Below are 23758 nucleotides of genomic sequence, written 5' to 3'. Positions count from 1 at the left end.
ATTGAAAACCCAAGCAGTCACACACCCTTGGGTTAACGCTGTTGCATTTTGCAGCCCTGTAGCCAAGCTCTTAGTCTTGTCTCTTTAAAAGTAGCTTTTATCAAGGTAGCTCTCAAGCTCCAGGAAAATATTGCTGCTGAACAGCTCAGTGGGAAGCCATTTTCTGCTGCTCTGAATGTAAAGTGAGTTGATTTCTCAACAAAGCCAGATGCGTAGAGGTGGTCATTTCTGGTCTGGATGCCCCCAGCCACCCTCCTGCCATGGTTCTGCCACTGCCTCTGCCATCCTGCCCACGTCCTCCTTTCGTTATCCCCTGTGTGCATTTCCATGTGCAGCAGCTGGGAGGGGGTCGCTGCCTCATGTTGACGCTCACTCAGTCGAGCATTTCAGGGGAAAAGCCAGCCATGCAGTCCTCGGTGGTTGCTTAGTTAACCCATAGGGATCCCTGCCAGGCTCTCTGCTCGAAGATTAACAGCAGGCAGGAGGGAAAAGAGGTTCAGAACACGCTCTGTGGTGGGCCAAGGGAAGTCTGTGTCCCAGTGATCTTGCTTTGGGCAGATGGAAGGCAAAGGGTTGTTGCCAGTCCACACACACAAACCCTAGTTATGATTTCCGGCCTTCTGGGTGACCATGGCAACCAAGCCTCTTCCATTTACTCATTTGCCTTTACCTCTGGAGTGTGGCAAGGCTCACGTGCCAGTGGCCAAGACTGTCCTAGGATGTGGGGCCACACAGGACACCCCATGTTTTTGGCACCAACAGGCCAGTGGGGGGTGTGTGTGTGGCACAGGTGGCAGCAGCAGCAGCTCCCCATCCCATCAGGGTCATGAGACCTCCACCCTGGCTTCCTGATGCTGCCATGGTTCAAATCCTGGAAATGCCACAGGAAAGGGATGCAAGGCCAGCTTCTCAAAGTAGAGGACAATGATGGAAGGAATCATCCTCTCAGCTGTGCATAAATCCAATTCATGTGGCCAAGTGTAGTGTGAACAGCTAAAAACTTATTTCGTCAAACACCCATGATGCTCCAGGAAGAATTTTTTCAACTCTTGCATTGCTCCTTTGTGGAGAACTCTAAAGACTCACCACTTTTATTACACTGGCAAATGCTTCTGGGGATGAAGATGTTTTGACCGGCCAGCTCTCCACACTGGTTAATACTAAATGCACCATTTTCTTTGCTGGGTCATTCCATCCTGCGAACACCCAAACCCCCGCGATCCCACCTGCTGCTCCACATAGAAACAGCCCCCTGCTCTGCTAGGGAGCATCTGCACCCCCTACCTTCCAAGGCGTATTTCATGTCCTGCGCAAAAAGGGTCCACATGATCTCTGAACTGACTTTGCCCATGTTCAGCTCTTGAGGGAACCTGGAAGAAACCAACCGGAGGGGCGTCATCAGTTCTCCTGCTGGCAAGGGTGGCATGAACCATGGTGGCACCCTTCAGCCCTAGACACCCCTCAAAGGGAAGGGGTTGGAACATAGTGGTGCCCCCTCCGGCTTGCACTGTCCCTCAGATTTCCCCATGGCAATCACTGTACATGGGAAAGGGTCATGGGAGTGGGGAGGGCAGGGAGAGGCAGCTGCTTCCCCTAAATCTATAAAATTAAAAATACATACCTAACTGAGGTTCTGCCCCCCCAACAAGAGGCCTGCCCCCAATAAAAAAAGGCTTGCCCCCCCCCCAACAAAAATTCTGGCTACATCCATGGGGAGGGGTCATTCCTCTGGGCAAACCAGCCCTGTACGTGGGGAAAATTTAACAACTGAGAGGGCCGCCTTCCCATCATATACATTGATTAAAGGAGTGGCAGTTCCCCCACCCCACAAACACATAACGAAAGTAAGAAGTGAAGTAAGAGGACCTGTCCACTTTCACTTTGTGTGCACAGAACGATCCCTTCCATGGATGAGATGGAGGGAGGCTCTACAATGTTCCTCTGAACCTCTGGGCCCATAAAGGCTCACTGGACTGGGATGGCAGGACTGGAACTGTTGGAACTGTGGGCAGGCAACAGTCCGTACAGTATTCATTTGGAAGTTGCATGGAGAAGCATGTCCTCTTCTGGGGCGGGCTCCTATTTAAATAGAGCTCAGGGAGAAGCTGGAGGGGCAGCAGTGGTGCTGGTGGGGCTGGTGCCCCCCAAGGAAAGCAGGAACGGTTTTAAGCCAGAAGGAAGCTCAATTCTGGCAACCAGAACTGTTAGGAAAGGGTCCTGAGTGAGCTTCAGCAGGGTGCTGGGGTCAGGCCTAGCTCATCAGCAGCCCCTCAGCGTTGCCCAAAGATGCTCAGCTCCTGATTTTGCAAGTCTTGTCAGGGCAATGCCAGCTCCATGGGGTGGGCAAGAATGAGCTCTTAATGCGTTTTCCATAGCTCACTGCTAGATAAGCTTTTCCGGATTATTTTGCTTTCAGGAGTGCTGTGCAAATTTGGCATTTTAAAAATATCCTCTTTATTTGTTTACCTTAATTCCCAGGGACTGGGGAGTGCAAAGGTGGGGAAGATCCCCAGCCAGGGCAGGGCTGCCCTCGCACTGACTCCCGAAAGGAAATCAGCATAAGGGAGGGTGGTTTTGTCAGCAGGTGGTATCAGGCTAGCTCTTGATCTGGGGCCACCTGACTTTAACAATGGTGGCTGCTGTGGCTACTCCACACAGTGGCCACTCCTGGGCTGTGGGCTGCCTACCTGCAACCACAGTTCCTGTGGCTGGTCTACTGACCTAGTAGCACTACTTTCCTTCCTTAATGACCATTTGTAGTGGGGTGGTGTTTTTTTGGATGGGGGAAGCAAACAGCAAAGTAGGGTCTCTGGCACAGAAACTCAAGCATCCTAAGGTCTACAGATGTGAACAAAACATTTAAAAAGAAGAGTTTGGACTTGATATCCTGCCTTTCACTCCCCTTCAGGAGTCTCAAAGCGGCTAACAATCTCCTTTCCCTTCCTCCCCCACAACAAGCACTCTGTGAGGTGAGTGGGGCTGAGAGACTTCAAAGAAGTGTGACTGGCCCAAGGTCACCCAGCAGCTGCAGGTGGAGGAGCGGGGAAGCAAACCCGGTTCACCAGATTACGAGTCCACCGCTCTTAACCACTACACCACACTGGCTCCCAAAAAGGAGCCAAAAATGCTACAGCGGAAAGACAACTTTTCTTCCGCTGATTATTCCTAGCAGTGTTCTACGGGTGACCTCACAGCAGGCCTTGTGAAATGTCTGTCTATCCCCCCCCCCCGCCTTCTTACTGGTTCAAGACAGGAGTGTAGGCCATCTTGTCTTCATCAATGATGGTAACCATGAGGGTAATGAGCTGCGTCCAAAAATCCAGATTCTGAGTAGTTGGACCCTGTTCCTCCCGAGGAATATCTTGCTTTTTACCCTGTTACCGGGAAAAGGAAAGGAGAAAGAGTCCATTCTATTTTTCTATTAACACTGTCCCCCCCCCCCACCCCTTTTGCTAAAAGCAGGATGCAGAAAAGCCCTGCAAAACAGGCTTTCCCAGGATTGCTGGAAGTGCCTGCCTCTTTGCATCTGCTCAACAAAGGCCTCCTCTGGGAAGGCATGAGATCCCAGGCTGAGCACTGCACTGCCCTCCTTGGCCACACGCACACCCACCCTGACCGCCTGCGGTGCCAATGGTTGGTCTGAGCAGTGCCTCTCCCAATTATGCTCTGCAGAGCAACTCCTCAGACATCCCTCTCTCTAGGCACAGCTCTCCCTTAGAAGATGCAAGTGCAAGCCAAGCAGCTGGTTGGAAGTCAAAGCTGATCCCAGTGATGGCTGCAGCTCTGCTGGAGGTGCAAGGAGCTGTTCAGCCAGGCAACTGCTGAGGGCAGGAGCTTATGGCACAGCTGGGCCACTGCTGCCTCCTCCAGGCAGTGATGGTGGGTTTTAGTTACTGGTTTCCCCTGAGAACCAGCACTGCCATTAAGGGGCTATTAATCGCCAAGGCCTCAGCCACACTGAACAGGAAGCATTAAAATGGACTGGGCCAGGCAAGAAGATGCTTTTGATTAAAGTGATAGATGTCTTTGAAGGCTGCCTTTGACAGCAGAACAAAAAAGGAAAACACCACAAATCAGATCAAGAAAAGGACAGGAGGCCTGCGCAATAACAACATCCCTGGAAAAAGCAGGGGAGCAAAGGAGGCAATTCCAGACTCAATAATCCATCCTGTGATTTTATCTCTGTGCTGTTGTTTTAAACCGTTTTTACAAAAAATAAATTTTTAAGTAAATTAAAAAAGTTGTTATGGAAATGCAATTTATATGCTATTGTTTCATATGCGTTATTATATTGTAAATCACTTCAGGGGTGCCTCATGAAAAGCGGATGAACTACTGAGAGCGCAATCACATGGGCTGTTATTTCAATACAGTTGCATTGATCGTTTTCCTTTATACTGTGAGCCATTTTGGGTGTTCCCTGGAAAAAGGAAAGCAGGGTGTTCATCTGAAACCCAGTGCTGCTGCTCTCCAGACCTCTTCCAGCTGCTTGGAATCCAGCTTCTTTGTCTGGAAAAGGTTGCAGCTACTCAGCACTTATGGCAAGTAACAAATGTTAAAACCAGCAAAAGAAAACTGAAGGGCAAGTCAGCTGAAAAGAGATGGGGAAGCCCTGGGACCCTGTGGAGTCTCTGGATACAGACCCTTTCATGCTGCCCTGATGGTTCTCAGAAGGAACGTTCTGCCAGGATTTCTGGTGCTGCTGAAAGACCTCCCAATGTTGTTATTGTTTGTTGTTGTTGCTGCTGCTGCTGTTGCTGCCGCCACCGCTGCTACCTTTGCTCTTGGGGAACTTTAGCAGGCCACACACTTCCCTTATTTCACACACATGGGCCTTGTTTGCATCTTACTCATGAGTAATGCTGATTTTAATTGCTCCAGATGTACCCAAAGTTACACATGAAAAGCACTGCTCAAAGCAAGCTACTTGCCAAACAAGGGTCAGCCTCCAAAATATTGCCTTTGTTTTAACATCCGCAAAGAGCCACGCAGCCTGAGCTGCTTGGATCCTTGTAAACACGAGTTGATGGCGAAGGTGACTGTGGAATGTGTCCGAATGTCATTCAGAGATTAGCTGGGAGAAAAATGATGGCTATAAAGGCAGGCAGAGGCAACTCATAGGTGATAAGGGCTATCATTGTTTTGCATCAATGCCTGAATTCTTGCTATGCGTCAGAAGCAGCCAGTTGTAATGACAGTTCTGAGCACCAGGCCCCTTCAGGTTCATCCAAGAGGTAACTGAACCACATGCATTGTGCTTGTCAAGAGGTAACTGTTGCCAGGAAGGAAGGAAGGAACAAGCGCTGGCTTCTTTTACTGGTTAAGTGAGAGACAAGCCAATCCCTGGGCGAGGCCATTAAAAAAAGGATTCCAATTGCAGACCTCAGCCAAAGAGCAACCTTCACGATTTCTTCTTCCATAAAGGCAAGGGACACTTTTACTGTTACAATGCTCATTTAATTGATCACATCTTGGTTGTTGGCAATTTGGCTGCCTGTCTCTTTATTGCCCTCTATTATCCCTCCTTTTAGAAGGGTGAGAGGAAGGAATATGGCCAATCTCCACTTTTATTGCAGTGATTTCATTGCAAGCCAGGTTGGGATGAGGCAGATCGTAGCTTGCTGGAACCAGCAGTGAGAGTGAGAGAGAGGCAGCTTCACCAGCCTCGGGGTCTGACTGGAGCAGCGGGAGGGTGGGATGCCCCCACAAACAGGGCATGGAGGTGAGGGTCCTCCACTAAAGGACTGGTATTCCTATTGTGCAGAGTCTATTGTGGTTCATCACGCCCCAAGACCCTTTCATTTCAGAGGCCACCGGCATATGGGAGGGAGAGGATTATGGTTCAACCCTGCGGCATTCCCAGTTCCATGATATCAGCAGTAGGTATCAATCTGAAAGGCTGGTAGTCAGCAGCAAATCCCAGCAGCCACCCATACTGGCTCACAGGAAGCCTACTTGGTGCTACTGCCCATCATCTGGGACCCAAACATCTACAGAACCACCCCTCATTCCTGCTCCGTAGAGAGCGAGTTCCTTCATTAAGCTATGGCATTGAGGAGGCCCATCTCCAGGCATCCCTAGGAACCTTGAGAAATTAGGTGGATGAGGTTCCCTTTCCCCCAGTACGTTTCTGAGCACAATTCAAAGTGTTGGTGCTGACCTTTAAAGCCCTAAACGGCCTTAGCCCTGTATACCTGAAGGAGTCTCTCCACCCCTATGGTTCAGCCCAGACACTGAGGTCCAGCTTCAGCTTCTGGTGGTTCCCTCACTGTGAGGTTGCAGGGAATCAGGCAGAGGGCCTTCTCAGCAGTGGTGCCCTTCCTGTGGAATGCCCTCCCATCAGGTGTCAAGGAGATTAAGAACTACATAACTTTTAGAAGACATATGAAGATAGCCCTGTATTGGGAAGCTTTTAACGTTTGATGTTTGACTATGTTTTTATATGTGCTGTAAGCTGCCCAGAGTGGCTGGGGAAACCCAGCCAGAAGGGCAAGGTATAAATAATAAAATTATTATTATTATTAATGCCATTGTCCAGGCTTGGTTTTATCAGCTTGCATCCTCCACCTCTCTCTCTCTCTCTCTCTCTCTCTCTCTCTCCCCCTCCTCTCTTGCAGTGGTTTGTGCTCAGGGCTTGCAGGTCAAGGATAAAATTGGCTCCAGCGATCTGTACATCATGGTGCAAGTGGGCAAGACCAAACCCAGCCAGATTATTGGCAGGGTGTAAATAATTTGTGGTGCAGCTCAAAGGATGATCTCCCTCCTTAGACATGCCTGCTTGGGGCCTCTTTTGCTATATTTTAGGAGCCCAGTGACTGCCTGGGCGGCCATGGGCCCAGTGCTGGACTTGGGACCCTGGCTAATGCCCTTGCTTGCCACCCTCTGGAAAGGGCCTTCATAGCAGGGCTGGGCAGGAGTGAGAGGAGAGCTCTGCTAACAGGGCTTTCCAGCAATGCCAGATGATTGCAGGGGCTGCAAAGGGATCCAAAGCTTACCTGGTCCATTAGCTGAGAGTAAAGCTCGTAGCAGTTGTCAAAAATGTATTTGTACGTGGAATCCAAGCAGGCTCGGACGCAGTCCTTCACAACCGCACTGGCTCGGGGCGGACTCTGCAGTTCCAGGACCTGAGGAGCATCACACAGAATCCATGGGCCAGAGTACAAGCAGCAGCTGGCTTCAAAGTCTGCAGAGCTGGCTCCTGCCAAATTACTGGGCCAACTCTTACCAGGTGTGCAGGCAGTATTTTGAACCTCAAAACCCCAGAATCTCTCAGCAATGATAACTTAAGGATGCTATTTGTCAATTTCCAAGGTGAATGGGGGGGGGCACACCAGGGGAATTTGTTTTCATTAGAAGAGAGGGGGTTTAGAGGCAGCCCCCTCCCTGCACAAGGCCCAGAGTGGTTTTTTGGGGGGCAAGACGGTGGACTCAGAGGAACCTTAGGGAGTGAGAACATTCTAAATATCTATGTCCCCCTGTTTTACAGTTTATGATTTCTGGTCAAACGAGAAAACAGCATCTTACTCATACTAAATTTCGTCATTTTACTATATGTGGGAAACATTCAAACCAGCTCTTTTGAGTCACTCCCTCCCCCTCCCCTGGCCTGATTCACAGTTGGGAGATTCTGTGGAGGATTTTGAAGTCATCAAGCAACCCCCCCTCCCCGAGGGAAACCCCCCCCCCCAGCTGCCACCGCAAAGCACTGAGAGATTGATCCTGGTGGTCTCGAGGAGCACATTATGGTAAATAAATGTCTAGAACAAGAGCTGGAATTACCTTCATGCGGAAAAATGTAATGCTTGTTAGCAGATCCACGGTTGATTTCAGGTCTTGAAGCCTCTCAGGGCTGGTGGCAGGGAAATTATCCTGGCACGCAAACAGAACAGAAAATGTAGAGAACAAAACCGTCGGGGTTTTGACAGCCAGCAAGTCAACAGAGCCAGGCTCCGGGTGTCCCTGGAGTCAACACCCCGCTCTGGCAGCAAGCAGGCATGGAGCCAGCAGGATGAGAAATGGTGGAAAGCATCGCTCTTGCAATGGCTTCGCTGGGAGAAGAAGCTGGATTTGTGCTTCAGGGCACATCAGAAATGGCCAAGGGAGGGCTTCCTCTCAGCTCCCTGTTGGGGTTTGGCAGAGAAATAGCACCCAAGCCGGCAAGTGGGGAGAACCTTTCTCCTCCTCTGGGAAGGGTGGAAAAATGTCTTTCAACCACCAGCTCTTTCCTGCTGGGATGAGCAGCAGCTGGTGAAACAGGGAAGGGCACTTTGCCTCAAGCACCATGTGCAAGATGCACAGTCTCCCTCTCAGGCCTTGAAAAGTCACCACCCTCTTGTAAATGCATACAAGATGTGTCATTTAAACCCTCCCTATTATTCTTAAGCTTTGCCAGCAGGGCTTGGATGTGCCTTGGGAGTTCCTTGCTCCAATGCACATTTTACCACCTCCGTGCTGTGACTTTTCTGCGAGAACCATTGCAAGGGAGGAGGCAAAATCTTCCCGCTCTCTCCCCTCCACAAAGCTCATCTTGCTCTTTGTGACAAAGAAAACCACACCACAATTTTGGAAGGGAAGCTGAGAGACATTTGTGTTGTCCCTGTCAGTGCTCAGGTGCCCAAAAACAGTGCTTTAAAATCACTAAACGTCAGCAGATAGGAACACCCCACCTATGCCCATCCAGGAGAGATTTGGTCTGTCTGCGGCTCCCCATTCAGCCCATCTCTCCAGCACAGGCTGAATTAAACTCAAGGTTTTCTCCAGATTATCAGTATGGCATGGTTGCATCGCACACATTTAACTTGAGTGATTTCAAATATATATGGTTGAAGGAAGGCTGGTTGAAATTTCATAAGTTAAATGGAAGCAAGACAGATAACTTAAAAGTTCTTTTTGCACCGGGTTTTCCCAGCACAAAAAGAGTTGTGAGGCTGCCTTTCTTTTCGGGTGCTGGTTTTGGGATGCTCTCACAAGCAGTGCTTTTTTCCTGGGGGAGACGCAGGGTACGCATACCCCTAAACATTTTGTGAATCTTTGTACTCTTGTGAATCTCACAAGATTTTGCAAGGCTTCTCTGAATTCCCACGAGATCTCATGCAAGCATCCCTAGCCTTCTGGAGACAGCACACTGAGCAGGTTTTGCTCTGCAAGCAAGGCAGAAAGCTTAAAAGCTCTTTTAGTGCCAGGAACACTGAGTGCAAAAAGAGCTTTTAGGCTAGGGATGCCTGGGTGCGGCAGTTTGAGTATATGCCTTTTTCCATATATGCAGAACCCTTGGAACTGAACCTCCATATAAGATACTGCACTTTGTGGGATTCACCTTTCCTCCATATGACCTGCCTACTGACCATTCATCCTAATTTGCCGGGCACAAAGCTTACCTGGGGGTTAGACAAAGCCTAGTCTTTACTGAGCTTTCTTCTGATTTGCTTGTGGGGGAGCTTATGCCTCTGCTCCCTCACCTTTTGTTCATCCCAGGCTTTTCAGTGCTTTGCCCTCTCCTAACCACAAAAGTCTACTTATTTATTTTTTAATGGATAAGTTACGTGAAGGTGACAGAGTGCTCTACTTGCACAGGCCTACATTTCCTTTCCTGTGCCTAAAGCTGTCCCACAAAGTAGTGACATGGCCTGGAGCAGCGTTCGAAATTTGCCAGTCATCAGGAACATTTTGCACCTGGCTAATTGGCCACTGGCAACCAAGTCAAGATGCCCGGGTGCCAGGATGGCGCCTGACAACTCCACCATCTGGAGGTGCATGCCTGGAGATTCTTGGATCTGGACTGTTTTCACACATTAGCAACACATCCTGTAGAATTCCACCCATTATATTTTATCTGCACAACCAAAATGAATTTCAGAAACCAAAAAGTCGTACTGAAAAATACGACTTTTGAGCCATCTGGCCCCAAAAGGCAACTAGGCATTCTGTTTTGATGCCTGTGACCTGGTTTAAGAAGCCATTTGAGAAACTATCTGAATTTCTAACACTGGGCCCTGGAGGCACCATCCATCACAGGCTGGGAATTTAGTTGTACACAATTGGTTGCATCCCTGGTGCGACAAATCTATTTAAAAACAGCAGCATACTTTTTGCAATTTGAAAAATGGTGGAGAAATGCAGTAAAAGGTGCGCTGACAGGTCAATGGGAAGGTGCTAGCAAATGAGAACAAATGCTCAGGAAAGGCCACACATCACAGAAATCCTCCGAAGCTTTGTGCAAGCAAATCAGGATGAATGTGCTCTAAACAGGTTATCAGGAGAAGCCCCATGTCAGGCAAAAGCGGTGGGCAAAAGGGGGTTGCTGTACCTACCCTATATTTGGAGAGGTCAATCCTCAACGAATTGTGCAGCTGATCCAGCAGTTTAATGAACTTTTCTCTCTGCGTGGGAAAACAACAGCACAGAGAGTTGCAGGTAAGACAGTGACTTGGTCACAACTACAGCACTCTTGAGTGCAAATAGATGGCTGCCTCCTCCGCCCTTCTGGCTCCTGCTGAAGAGGTTGCAAAAGCTAGAAGCAGCAAGGAGGTTCTTCAGGCATCCTCCAGAAAAGCCCAAGGCTGGAAATTAACGGAGCTGGGGGCTGGAGCACTTGTCAGGGCAGAGCCACCTCTCCACAAAGCCAGGACTCCTGGGACTTTGCTGCGGCTGCTGCATAGAACTGTAGAATTGCAGAGTTGGAAGGGTTCCCAAGGATCCTCTAGTCTACCCCTGAAACCCAGGAGTCACAACTGCTCCCTTCAGAAGAATTTTAATTTGCAGGGGGCATAGCCCAGTGATTAAGCACCTGATTTGCATGGGTGGCGCTGTGGGTTAAACCACAGAGCCTAGGGCTTGCCAATCAGAAGATCGGTGGTTCGAATCCCCGCGATGGGGTGAGCTCCCGTTGCTCGGTCCCTGCTCCTGCCAACCTAGCAGTTCAAAAGCACATCAAAGTGCAAGCAGATAAATAGGTCTACTATTCCGGCGGGAAGATAAACGGCATTTCCGTGCGCTGCTCTGGTTTGCCAGAAGCGGCTTAGTCATGCTGGCCACATGACCCGGAAGCTGTACGCTGGCTCCCTCGGCCAATAAAGCGAGATGAGCGCTGCAACCCCAGAGTTGGCCACGACTGGACCTAATGATCAGGGGTCCTTTTTTACTTGCATAAAAAGGTCTTGGGTTTGATCCCTGGCAGCATTTTTCAGCCCAACTGACCACACAGATTGTCATGAGGATAAAATCAGAAAGAACCAGGAGTGCTGCCTAGAGCTCACTGCAATAAAGATTGGATACAAATGTAATGATAGTAATAATAATATTAATGTTGATGTCACCAATATATTTTTTTTAAGAGTACCAGAATTGATGTGTGAACATTGATTGTATAACTAAATAAAAGCCAATGCAATATTTCCCCCCCTCCCCAGCTATCTTTAGGTTTTCCTGAACCACAGGATATTTGGAAGAGTTTGCTTTTAGGAAAAGAAGACGAGCCAAGCGCTGTCCCTGAACTCAGGGCTCCATTCCCTGCTGATGGCCAGGCTTGATATCCATCTGTTGAACGCCAAATTGGATTGGCATTTGCGTCAAAGGCAAATTAGCATTAACTTCGGAGAGAGGACTTTAGCTTGCGGAGATTAAGATAAACATGTTCCGAACAAGAGGGAACGGGAGTTAGGAACAGGGGACTGGGCCACTGGGGTGGCGGGTGAGACTTTTGTTTCCAAAAGCTACAATGAACCTCCCAGGTGGCCGCGAAATCACGCGAAATCAAAGGTGGGAGAAAGGCTTTCTCTAGGCTCCGAATCAGTTTGCGATAAGCCTGCTGACCCTGCTGCACTGAGTTATGACAGACAATTTGTCTGGGTGTGCTGGGGGTGAGAGAGAGTCACTCTACTTTCTGGCTTTTGTGGGGGGTGTGTGTGTCCTTTCCTTAGCCTTGTCACTCTTTGTTCCTGGCAGCTGAGCACTGAAGTCTCATCTCTTGTTATTGAAAGTAATGCTTTATTCACATCGAGATCATTGGGGGTGAAACATAAAGAGGTCTGTGGAGGTTTTATTTTGGATTGAGGTCACACTCCTCATCCCCCCCTCCCCAGAAGCAAACAGGAGTGCTGGGAGGGGCTCAAACCCTTTGCAGTCTTTTAAAAACATATCTCTTGTTTTCCACAGCTGGTTTCTTAGCCAGAGAAGTTCCGGGTGGCCAGCCCCAAAGGCTCCAGAAATTGACACCTCAGAACTCTGATCTAAAGTAGTCTCACCCTGGGCAACCAGGAATTCCAGGCAGGCAAGCAGCATGTGGGGAACAGAGAGCAGCTCCTCCTTTCCTGGGGCACTCTGCTTCCATCCTGGACATGGAGGAAGGGCTTCTTTCCTTTTCCTTTGTGGATGGAAACACCCTGGTCTTGCTTGGCCATAGCAGCCACCAAGCTGGGGATGCCAGAGAGGAAGCATCCCTCCTTTTGTGTCTCTGGCAAGGAAACCAAGCAGGTGGCTGGGGGCAGCAGGCAGGCCGGCCGGCCAGCCTCCCCCACCAACATGCTGGGTTCTTGGTCTAGTCTCCACAATTCTTCTTTTTACTAGAAGAAGCAGTGGTGCCACAGTGGTTGGAGTGTTGGCCTGAGACCTTGAGAGTCTGGGGTCTAATCCCCACGCAGCCACAAAGCCCACTGGGTGACCTGGCACTCACCTCAGCCTTGCCTACCTCACAGGGTTGTTGCAAGGATAAAATGGGGAGGAAGAGAGCCACGAATGCCACCTTGAGCTCCATGGAGGATGATATAAACGTAACAAAATTAATAAATAAAAAATATTACCCTGAGGGCTAGTAACTTGGGGTGTGTGTGTTGAGCAACAAGACTAATTTAGAGCATAACAAAAATCCACATCACAACAAGGCATAATACCTGTAATGAGTATGGGTTGCTCGTGCGTAAGTTGCCGCCTCTCCAGGCTTTGTTGCCTTGCTAAACCTTTCAGTCTGGGCAGCCCTTCACTTCGTGGCTGCCTCAGTCGCTAGCAGAATCCATCAGTGGGCGTTTCTTAAATCTTTTCCAACATAAAAGTTGTTTGACACCCAGTCTCCTCCTACTCTCTCTGCGCGGAAGTCTTCTGCGCAGGGTGGGCGTGGGTAGCGGGGGACCAGTGCTCTCCCCGCTGGTGTCCGGTGAAGAGTCCTGGAGCCCTCTCGCCGATTCCCCCATCAGCCCCTCCTTATCCCTGGTGTAGCGCTGATTTGCTTCCCCATCTGCGGAGCTGCCTCTCTCCCTGCTGGGCCCTTCTCCAGCATCATTTGAGAGCCTTCCCTCCGCCTCTAGCTCCGATGTCAGTTCCCTGACAATACCCATAAAAGGTGTTCACATAACATCTTCGATTCAGCCAGATCAAATTTCATTGCAGATCCTTGCCTTATTTCTTCTCTTTTAAGCTACCCGTTCACATATCATTTTGTTTGTTTTTGGTCTGGTTCCAGCCCTCAGTTGGCTCCTGAAGCAGCAGCCACGGTTTTCGGTTACAAATGTTACAAAGAGAAGGGAGTGGGGAGCTCCTGGGCAAAGATGAGAACCATCAGACTTACACTGGGGACTCACAAATCAAACAAGAAAAACAATACAGCTCCACCCTTGGAGATCAAATTGGAAAGATGCACTTCAGTGTGACACAGAAATATAAGCCAGTGTCAAGTCTTGGTGGTCTTGATGCCTCAGGGACTGCGGGTGAAGGAGCATTTTCCCCGGCGGAACCTAGACTGAAAACAAACAAGGAGAAGCAGAAGAAAGCAGCACCTACCCCAAAGTTGGTGGCAGCAAATCGGTCCGAGGCAGAGACGTTGGTTGTGGCCGTGGTGTGAGCGTAGAAGGCATTAATGTTGGCCAGCAGAGTGCTCATGACTGCCGGGACACCGGGACACATGTACTTGGAAGACAGGCAGGAGAAATGCCTAGGAGGGAGACCAGACGGGCAGGCTGAAGCTCTGCTAGCGAGATGGGGGACCCCCAGCTGCAGAACAGGGGATCCACCATGCCCAGAACAGGGTGAAATGAAGACAGTCTTTAAAACCACAGAACTGAACTCAGAGAGATTTGGAATGACCCTTCACAGCTTGCATGTCAAAACCCAACTTCTTCTGGAGGATGCTGGATGGGCAGAGATGGGGCAGTGGCAGAGCCTCCTTCCCCTTTTGATTTTCGGCCATGCCCTCTCTGTTTGTTTTTGTGCCAATAGCAGCTTTGTGTGTGGGGTGTGTGTGTGTGTATGTGTGTGCTTATAGGATTGCCACTTTTGTTCTGGTAAAATATGGTGGGCAGGGGGGGTTGGGGTGGTTTCCTTTTCTACTTGGTGCTGAAATGACTTCAAAGCAATCCTTTACATTCCATTGCAGTTAAACCAGATAGGCCCTCTGGAATTTAACACACTCTCACTCTCTCTCTCTCTCTCTCTCTCTCTCTCTGTCTCTCTCTCTCTCTCTCACACACACACACAGACAGAGAGAGAGGGGGAGAGAGAGAGAGAGAGAGAGAGAGAGAGAGAGAGAGAGAGAGAGAGAGGAATTTGTAAATCTGTCTGTGCTTTGCTACCCAGAGTTGAAATACATAACCTTTCACCAGTGGCATACCGTGGGTTGCCAGCTCCTGGGGCAGAGGTGGATGGGTGGGAGGGAAATGGATGCAGTACACATGCACATTCAACTGCCTATCTCACCCAGGAGATAAGAAAAAAAGAGTTGTTCCATTGTCTGGAGAAGTCACTTCCTGGTTCGCATGGAGTAGTCGTTTTCAGTGGAGCCCAGCAACAGAAGTGTGCAGCTGTATTGAGTCAGCACCAGGTGTTGAAATTTTATGCCTTCTGGGGAGCTACTTTTTCCCCACCCTCCTCTCTCAAATACCATGTAGGTAAGTATGTTCAGAACTGGGTCTTCTGGACTACACTGGCACAAACCACTTGTTTGTAGAGCCCTGGAACCTGTTGCTCTCTGAGGGACGGGGCCTGGCACTCCCAGGCTGCAGCTCTGTGGATGGCCACCTTAACCCAGCTGAAGCTGCCGGGAACTGGAAGAAACAACATGAAAGCTGTGCCTTGGTTTGCTCCTCCCTGGGGGTGGGGCGAGGAGTGGTAGCGATGAGAAAAAAGGAAAGGAAAGGAGCAGGAGGTGGCTTTTCCAGCCAACTTAGCAATGCCTTTCCTATAGGAGTGGAATGGGCATTTGGAGAGGATCCTTATCAAGAGAGAGAGAGAGAAACAAACAAACAAACAAACAAACAAACAAACAAACAAACAAACAAACAAACAGGAGCAGAGTGGAAATAGGGGAAATACAGGGCAAACTCCAACCCTACCCACCCCTGATCCAGATGCTCATTTGACTATGCCCAACAAACCAAGGTTAAGTGATGGAATTCTGACGGCTAACAATCAGAATTGCAAAGCACAGGGATGGCCGCAGGCAACTTGGAGTAACAGAGCAAGAGTTTGACCCGTCAAATTCAAATTCCTGCTTAGCTGTGAAGCTTCAGGCCAGTCACTCTGACTCTCAGCCTAGCTGACCTCACAGGGCCGTTGTGAGGATGAAAGGGGGATCACAGCGACAACCACACATGGTGCCTTCTGCTTCTTGGGGCAGGGGGTGGGGAAGGTGAAATAAACCAGCCAATGAGCAAACTGGTGGAGGGAGGCAAAGGATTCATGAGATGGTTTCTTAAAAGCATTTGGGACACAGCAATGCCCCACACACTGCATTTGACAGAAGAAAAAGCCTCAGGCCAGCAAAGGGAGGAAGTCATCCATATTTCTCAGGGGAGCTTGTGAGGTACTGTGGTTTTGTCTTCTTTCCTCTGAGTTATAGCTGGAGAAGCTCAAACCAAAGTTTAAGCTTCCTGAGAGCCAGGCAAGGGTGCTGATCCCATGTGTTGCAACAGAGGCAGCAGTAGCAGCTGTCCTTGGAGCACACACAGCCAGCTGAACTGGAGGGGGCAGACCTTGTGATTGTGGGTGTGCAATGAGGCATGTGGGGCATCCCTTCACATCTCTGGGTTGAAAGATTTCCTTCTGGCAAATGGAACGGATATTTTGCTTTTGTGCATTGAAAAAGCCCTCAGTTGCCTTGGGTGGATGGCACTAGTTCAGGAGCAGCTCACCTGCACTGCAAAAAATATTTAGTATGCAAATACCACAATGCTTTCAAAGTCTTTACAAAGAGCTTTACACTTTCCCCAGGCATACCTAAAAGGACGGCAGTAAGAACTTGCATTTTGATGCTGGAATAAAACCAACTTGGTGTGTCAAAATAATTTTTTGAAAATGGATCTGCAGCTCCTACTCTTCATGGGAGCTCAGCAACTCATTTGCAGCCGCCGCCGCCGCCCTCCCAATCCGCCCCGGCTGCCAGCAGCTCTGTTCCCAGTTCAACATGCTGTGCTACTTACGTCATCGCTTGGTAGATGTATTCGATGCCATAACGCATTGCAAACTCGTCAACGATCTCTTGGGCGGCTTCATCAAAGTAGACCTTCCAGGCCTCGTCTCCTTTGACTGCAGGGATCTGCACAGCCCCGCTTGACTTCACCTCAGTCAAGTAATGGAAGAGGTTCTGAAGGGAACACATTTTTCACCTTAATTGGAAATTTCAACCTCCAGGTGCCACTGGAGAAGACAGGGCTGTATTATGCTCACATTTCCTCCAAACTTTCATTAATTTCACATCCTATTTGCTTGTTACAGCGATCTTTGGACAAATGAGGTCTGAGAAAAGCTTAGAGCCCACAAACATCCTCCTGGAATGCCAGGAGTGATTTGGCCCCCTCATTTCCTGGCCTTGGCACAAGCCCCCTCGCCCCCTCCTCAGCTTCTTACCCCCTACCAGTCCTGATCAGTTTGCCATCTTGTAGACTCTGCACCCAGCCACCCACCCACCTATGGGCCCTGCCTGGTCTTCCTCTCTCAGCCACAGAGCCTTGTCCCCCTGAGAGTCACCACCAGGCTCCTTGCGAGCTACCACTGGGCCATGCGCATGAAGGAAAAGTCCCATTCCACCACATACCTCATGTAAGCAGGTGTATTGCACATGATAAGGGGCTACCTTCTCCTCTCCTTTTATCTCAACGTTGAGCTTCAACCGAATGGCTCCGGAGACAGCAGATTTATCGGTTCGTTTGTCTAGTAAAAGCAGGCGGGGGAGGAGAGAAGGAAAGAAAGACGTTGGCTGTGGCCAAAGAAGCTATTGTTGGCAGCTGAGAGGACCAAATGCTGCCACAAGCAGATGTCACTGCTTTTGTGCAAGTAATTTTGGCCATGGGTAAAGCATTCCTGCAAGAGGAGCAACAGTTCTGCCCTCCTCCCGATCCAAAGCTGTGTGCGCATGGTGGGTGTGGAGAAGCTCAAAGGCCTGGGAACATTTTTTGTGAACGCCCCCTTGAAACCAATGAGACAAAGCAAGAGGTCTGGCACACCCAGGAATGATCTGTGTGAAACAGAAGAAGTGTGTGTGTGTGTGTGTGTGTGTGTCCATACAATGCTTTAAAATCACTTTAAAATCACCTTGTCTGAACAAGAAGGAGGTGAAAGAAGGGAAAGAAAAAAAGGTTGCATGTCTCTGCCTTGGCCAGGATCTTCAAGACCACCAAAGATGGAGGTGATGGACTTGGGTTAGGGGTAAACAAGGCTAGGAAAGAAACGCCTGCTTTGTGGGATGTGGTCCACGGGTAGCAGTCAAGTACAACATTCCTTGTAATGCTAGAGTGGACGCGCAAGGGAATATTTGGTCCAGCCAGTCGAGACTTCCTGTTCCTCCTGGTCTGGATCATCCTTCCTCTTGCATGTGACCAGAGGTGGGCGTGACCTTACCTGTCCAGGTAACAAAAGGACGAGTCACACAGCACCCCCTCTCTTCTTTTTTCTCTTCCTCCTTCCATCTGCTTCCAGCTAGGACTGCTCTCTTGGCTTGCAGTCTTTGTAACTTTAACTTTTTAAGCCTGTCTTCAGGATTGATACTGTGTACTGCCTGAATGTGAGTAAACTTACTTTTTGTTGACTATGAATAGGATTGCGGTGTCTTTATTCTTTTAAGATGGATTCAAGGGAACTTACTGGGAACATAAAATTCAATCTGAGGCAGAGGTTCTAACGAGCCTGCAACCAGCTATCTGCTGTGCATGTAAGAAAGGGGAATGTAACTCTTCTACATAAGGAACTTGCTAGCGCAAGTTAGGAAGGATATTAATAAACAATATATCCTCTCCTGCCACCCTGAACATTTCCACATGCTTCAACATTTTGTGTCTGACTCTGGCCACTGGCAAAGGAAGCCCCTTTCCCCTGGGGAGACTTTGCTTGTAACAAGAGTATTGCCTACCAAGGTTGTACCAAACATCCATTTCTCCGCTGAGGGTTCTCACTTCGATAATGGTTTGCCCCAAGAAGTCGTCTGATTCTTTTTTGAAGTGCTGCTTCACCCGAGATTTGATGTCGTCATCCTCATCCCAGACCCTGACTTTTATTCTGTCTGTTGAGTTGTGGCATTCGCTGAAAAGGAAAAGTCATAGTACAGGTGGTGGCTCTGGAACGGGGCATGTCAGGTCAAAGGGCAACGTCCCACTGAGCCCAGGGAGCTTCTGGAGGCCTTTGCTTTTTGGGTCTGGCTATGGTTTGAGGTCACACTTGGGCTGCATTTGATAAGCAGCTGTCACTCTACAAGAGTGACCTCAAACTGTAGCCAGACCCCTGCACACAGAAAGAGCTTCTCAGGCCCAGCAAACAGGCAGGTGCCCTTGTTCCTCTCCAGAGGCACCTCCGGGGTGGGGGAGGGGAGGCTCTCTTGTTCTTCACAGGAGGAACAAGGATATTAGTCAGGATCATGACCTGGTTTGTCTCAGGCCAGCATAGACTTCAGAAATGCAGGCACCACGGAGTTACTGGATAAAAATGCTCAGGTAAGAAGCAGTGGGACCACAGAGATAGAGACAGAGACAGAGAGAGAGAGAGAGAGAGAGAGAGAGAGAGAGAGAGAGAAGGCTTAGCTGGTCCTGGCTGAAGGAGGAAGGCCAAAAATAAGGCCAAAAATACGGAGAAAGAAGGGTGGGCTGCAGAGTTGAGCCTTTTGGTTTTCTGCCTGAATGCAGCAGCAGCCACCATCAAGGTCAGAGCCACACCCTAACCACCAACGGACGTTTCTTCTGCAGCCTGGACATACGGATTGTTGTATCCTTGGGCTCAGAAGTTAAACTGAGAAAAAACATACCATATTTTTCCATGTATAAGTCGATGCTTTTTGCTAAAAAAAAAAAAAATTAGGCAAAAATTGGGTGTCGTCTTATACACGGATAGTGAATGCAGAGGGGGAACGTGCGATTAATGGCAGCAGCAAGCAGGAGATTGGCAGTGGCGATTGGGCGGGTGATTGGTCGCTGCGGCAAGGCCTGCTGGTGATTGGCTGTGACAATTGGGCAGGTGATTGGCGGCTGCGGCAAGTGGGCGGCTGGGCTGTTGGTGGCGGCAAGTGGGCAGACAAGTGGCGGCTGTGGGATCGGCAGTGGCTGTGGCAAGCAATCGGCAGTGGCGGGCAGGTAAGTGAGTGATTGGCAGAAGTGACCTCCTCCCCCCCCCCCCAAAAGCTAAACAACATAATTTCTTCATTTTGGGTTAAAAAAAATAGGGGTCGTTTTATACACGGAAAAATATGGTATGTGTAAAATGTTGGGGCTGTTTGTTATTATGATTCTTGATCGGTTATGGGGGGGTGATGAATCATGTCTGTGATTATTCATAGGAAATAAAAGATTTCCTGTCTTGTCAAAGAGATGAAAAGCAAATCTAGGTCACGACATAAACAAAACCTGGTTACTGTGGTTTCTCCAGCCTGTTGTTAATTATCTGCTTTACTTCCCCATCCCCCCACCCCAGTTCAAGCCTGGCTGTCCAGCTGATGAGGTGACATGATTCAGAAGCTCTCCCCCCCCCCCCCCAATATTTATGCATCCAGTTTGGAGCCTGGGCTGCTGAATGCAGGAGCTGAAGGGGCCGTTTCTCAGCAGCCTCTGGGTGAGAAACGCTCTTCCACTTTGGGGCTCCACAGTGGATTCAGATCAGCTCTGTGCGTTGCCTTTTGCCAAGTGGAGTGTGTGTGTGTGTGTGTGTGTGTGTGTGCATGATCACATGCACAAAACTTTCTGCCTTCCTCTGAAAAGCAGCAGCTCCCCAAGTCCTGCAACCCTGTGTAGCAACATAGGAGGAAGGATTGCTTCCAAGCTGGGTGGGTGGCATTGGGAGGACCAGTTTCAGGAGCAAGGATGAAGGGGCAGTAGCTCCACCCTGCCTGCCAGGGCAGCACTTTTCCCTATTTTACTTATTAATTTGGGGGCAGCTTAGTAAACTGAGGGGAAAGAACAACAAGTGAAATAAGAAGTAAAACATAAGACCATTTTAAAAGAGGGAGACGACATGGAAATGTCAGAAAAGAATTCACTGCAACCCTCCCCCACCAAAAAATAAAAAATAAAAACGGAGGGCCAGCTGAGATGAGTTATTTCAAAAGGCCTGGGTGAGGAGAAACTTCTTCATCATGCACTGAAAAGACCTCAGAAATGGTACCAGGCACGTCTGCCTGCTGCCTAAGTAGGGGGCTACCACTGAAGTACATTTGATTCTAATATATAATCTATCTATATCTATCTATCTATCTATCTATCTATCTATCTATCTATCATCTCATTTATCTATCTATCATCTATCTATCATCTATCTATCTATCTATCATCTATCTATCTATCTATCATCTATCTATCTATCTATCTATCTATCTATCATCTATCTAACTATCATCTATCATCTATCTATCTATCTATCTATCTATCTATCTATCTATCTATCATCTATCTATCATCTATCTATCTCTATCTATCTATCATCTATCTATCTATCTATCTATCTATCTATCTATCATCTATATCTATCATCTATCTATCATCTATCTATCATCTATCTATCTATCTATCTATCTATCTATCTATAATCTATCTATCTATCTTTCTCTACAGGCACACCTCATGTTACGTCTGCTTCATGTTATGCTCTTTCAGGTTGCGTCCTGCAGCGACCCGGAAGTACTGGAAAGGGTTACTTCTGGGTTTTGCCACTCATGCATGCGCAGAAGCGCAAAATGATGTCATGCGCATGCGCAGAAGTGGCAAATCGCAACCTGTGCGTGCGCAGACATGCCACTGCGGGTTGCGCTCTTTTCATGTTGCGAACAGGCCTCCAGAACGGATCCCGTTCACAACCAGAGGTACCACTGTATCTATCTTCTGAGTGGATTTCCTATGAGAACACACACACACACACACACACACACACACACACGGAGTGCTCTGTGCAAATGCTTGCCCAGTAAGGCTCAGCATCCTGTTCCTGGATCTGCCATCCTCTCCTCCTGCATGACATATTTATAGCTATGCAGATTTTCCCAAGAGAGCAAGGCTTAACACTATGGGGGTAGTGCCAGGATCGAACCCACAACCCAAGGGCCTTGTAAGGTCTAAATGAAGTTATTCGTGGGAGTTCCAGTTCTCCTCCTTTCCCCCAGGAGACTGGCAGCATTTTCACAAAATCAATTCTTCCCTGCTATAAATAATTGAAGGAGGAAGAAAACGCTGCATTTTTATAGTGGCTCCAAATAGCATCAAAGCCGTGCAGCCCCAGTAGCAGGAGGCAGAGCCAAATTTACTTGCTGGGGGCGGCGGGGGAGGGAGGAGAGGGACTTTCACTGCACCGGGCATGCTAGACAAAATCCTGACTGCTGTGCTTGATTGTCTTAATTAACTTACAGAGTGGCAACACAATCCATTTGATCAGATTTTAAAGTGACAGCAGAGAGAGTAATCTGTAGTCATTTTGAAAGAAACAAGAAGAGATATCAAGTTACTTTGGAGCGGCTCAGAACACAGGTGTAAGATTTCTGGGAAACTTTTGGAAAATTTGAGCCGGGGGGGGGGGGGCGGACCTGAAATCTGAAGAATATACACTGTTTATTATCAGATGTAAACTAATTTTACTGCTTTAACAACACAAAACACATCACACGTAACTTAGCCAGGATATACAATTGTACTGGCATATTTATGACAACTACAGAGCAGCCGTTTGCATCCTAAGACCCAACTCTGTTCAGTGGAGCTTCCTCCCGGGCAAAGGCACAGAGGAATGCAACCTCAAAATGCCTACATCCACTGAACTCAATGGGATTTACTTCCGAGTAGACATGTACAGGATTGGCCAGGTCTGCAGGTCAGCATCTAGTATCTACAAACTGAATCAGAAGTCACTGGAAGAAGGCAAAGAACAATTTGTGAGCAACAAAGTTGGTGGTGATGGTAAAAAGGTAAAGGACCCCTGGACAGTTAAGTCCAGTCAAAGGCAACTATGGGGTTGCGGCGCTCGTCTTGCTTTCAGGTCAAGGGAGCCGGTGTTTGTCTGCAGACAGCTTTCCAGGTCATGTGGCCAGCATGACTAAACTGCTTCTGGCACAAAGGAACACCGCGACGGAAACCAGGGCTCATGGAAATGCTGTTTACATTCCTGCCTCAGTGGTACCTATTTATCTACTTGCACTGGCGTGCTTTCGAACTGCTAGGTTGGCAGGAGCTGGGACTGAGCAACGGGAGCTCACTCCATTGTGGGGATTCGAACCGCTGACCTTCTGATTGGCAAGCCCAAGAGGCTGCAGTGCCACCTGCATGGTGGTGGTATGCTCCTGTTGTGTATATGGTAGGACCCTCTGGGTACAGAAATGCATCTTCAATTTGGGTATTGCATGTGCTTACAGTAAACACAGAAGCTATCATCCTCCCTTCCCCACATTGTTCCCCAGGCCTTCTCATTCCTCTAGTTCAGACTCTCCTGAGAAGGTCATTCTCATCTGTCAGGATCAGGGCACATGGCCACAGTGGGTCTTGGTGACCTGGGACTGTCAAGTGAAGATGGAGACTAGCCTGGTACACACACAATGCCGAGCCCACAATGAAAGAAGCCATGGTTTGCTTAGATTGCTTCCCAGCCACTCTTGGCTCCTGCTTCTGCAGCCTGGCAAGGGTCTGGGGTGGGATGGCCAAACAAGGCACACTTAAGGAAGCATGTTGGGTTTGTACACTAAGCTATCATGACAACAACCCAAGGCTTGTAAGCCATCAACAAACCAGGGCTTTGGATCATGGTTTGCTGGTAGAAAATGAACTGGCAGTGAAGCCACTGGGAAGGGTTCAGGCAAACCCCCTCAAAATGGCTTAGGGTTATGAATGAATGAATTTATTAATACGGTCACAGACCAGTGTCAACACACACAATATCACAGATCATAAAAAAAATAAAATATCAGAAATACAGAGGACAATATGAGTATAACAAGGATTTAAATATAAAAAATTAAAATTAATTATTAGCGTGCCCCCGGGAATTAACATTTGGGGGTTTGGTCATTATGGGATACCACTTGCTTCCTGCGATTAATTGCAGACGCACAGAATTTGGCTACATTTAATGTAGTCTTGGGATTCTTGTCCTCTAGCAGTAGTTTTAAACTATGGTGTTCCGATTCTTTCCTGGACTTTTGCAAAACAGGTGTAATAAAAGTCAAACGTATATCCTCATAAAGACGACAACGTAATAGTACATGTGAAGCAGTTTCAACTTCCAGCGAGCCACAGGGGCAAACCCATGCTGTGTATGGTTTACCCTCAAATCTGCCCGGCTTAGGGTTATGTGTGAGCCAGGCCTACACATGATGTGCCTGTGG

At 48.6% G+C, this 23758-nt stretch overlaps 1 protein-coding gene across 1 annotated transcript in view; it reads right to left on the bottom strand.

Moving 5' to 3' along the window:
* UNC13C (unc-13 homolog C) overlaps positions 1 to 23758 on the bottom strand; it is a 138725-nt gene that overhangs the window by 41206 nt on the left and 73761 nt on the right. The window contains exons 10-18 of the mRNA XM_080980617.1: positions 18329 to 18498; positions 17018 to 17133; positions 16404 to 16567; positions 13771 to 13921; positions 10311 to 10379; positions 7780 to 7869; positions 6996 to 7124; positions 3241 to 3374; positions 1285 to 1370 (exon numbers count right to left, since the gene is read on the bottom strand). Coding sequence (XP_080836743.1) covers positions 1285 to 1370; positions 3241 to 3374; positions 6996 to 7124; positions 7780 to 7869; positions 10311 to 10379; positions 13771 to 13921; positions 16404 to 16567; positions 17018 to 17133; positions 18329 to 18498 — 1109 coding nt within the window. The remainder of the gene's footprint in view (positions 1 to 1284; positions 1371 to 3240; positions 3375 to 6995; positions 7125 to 7779; positions 7870 to 10310; positions 10380 to 13770; positions 13922 to 16403; positions 16568 to 17017; positions 17134 to 18328; positions 18499 to 23758) is intronic.

Source organism: Podarcis pityusensis (assembly GCF_964106645.2).
Source record: "Podarcis pityusensis genome assembly, chromosome: 14".
NCBI lineage: Eukaryota > Metazoa > Chordata > Lepidosauria > Squamata > Lacertidae > Podarcis > Podarcis pityusensis.
Note: the sequence above shows the minus strand (reverse complement) of the source record. Positions and strands in the feature narration are given on the sequence as shown.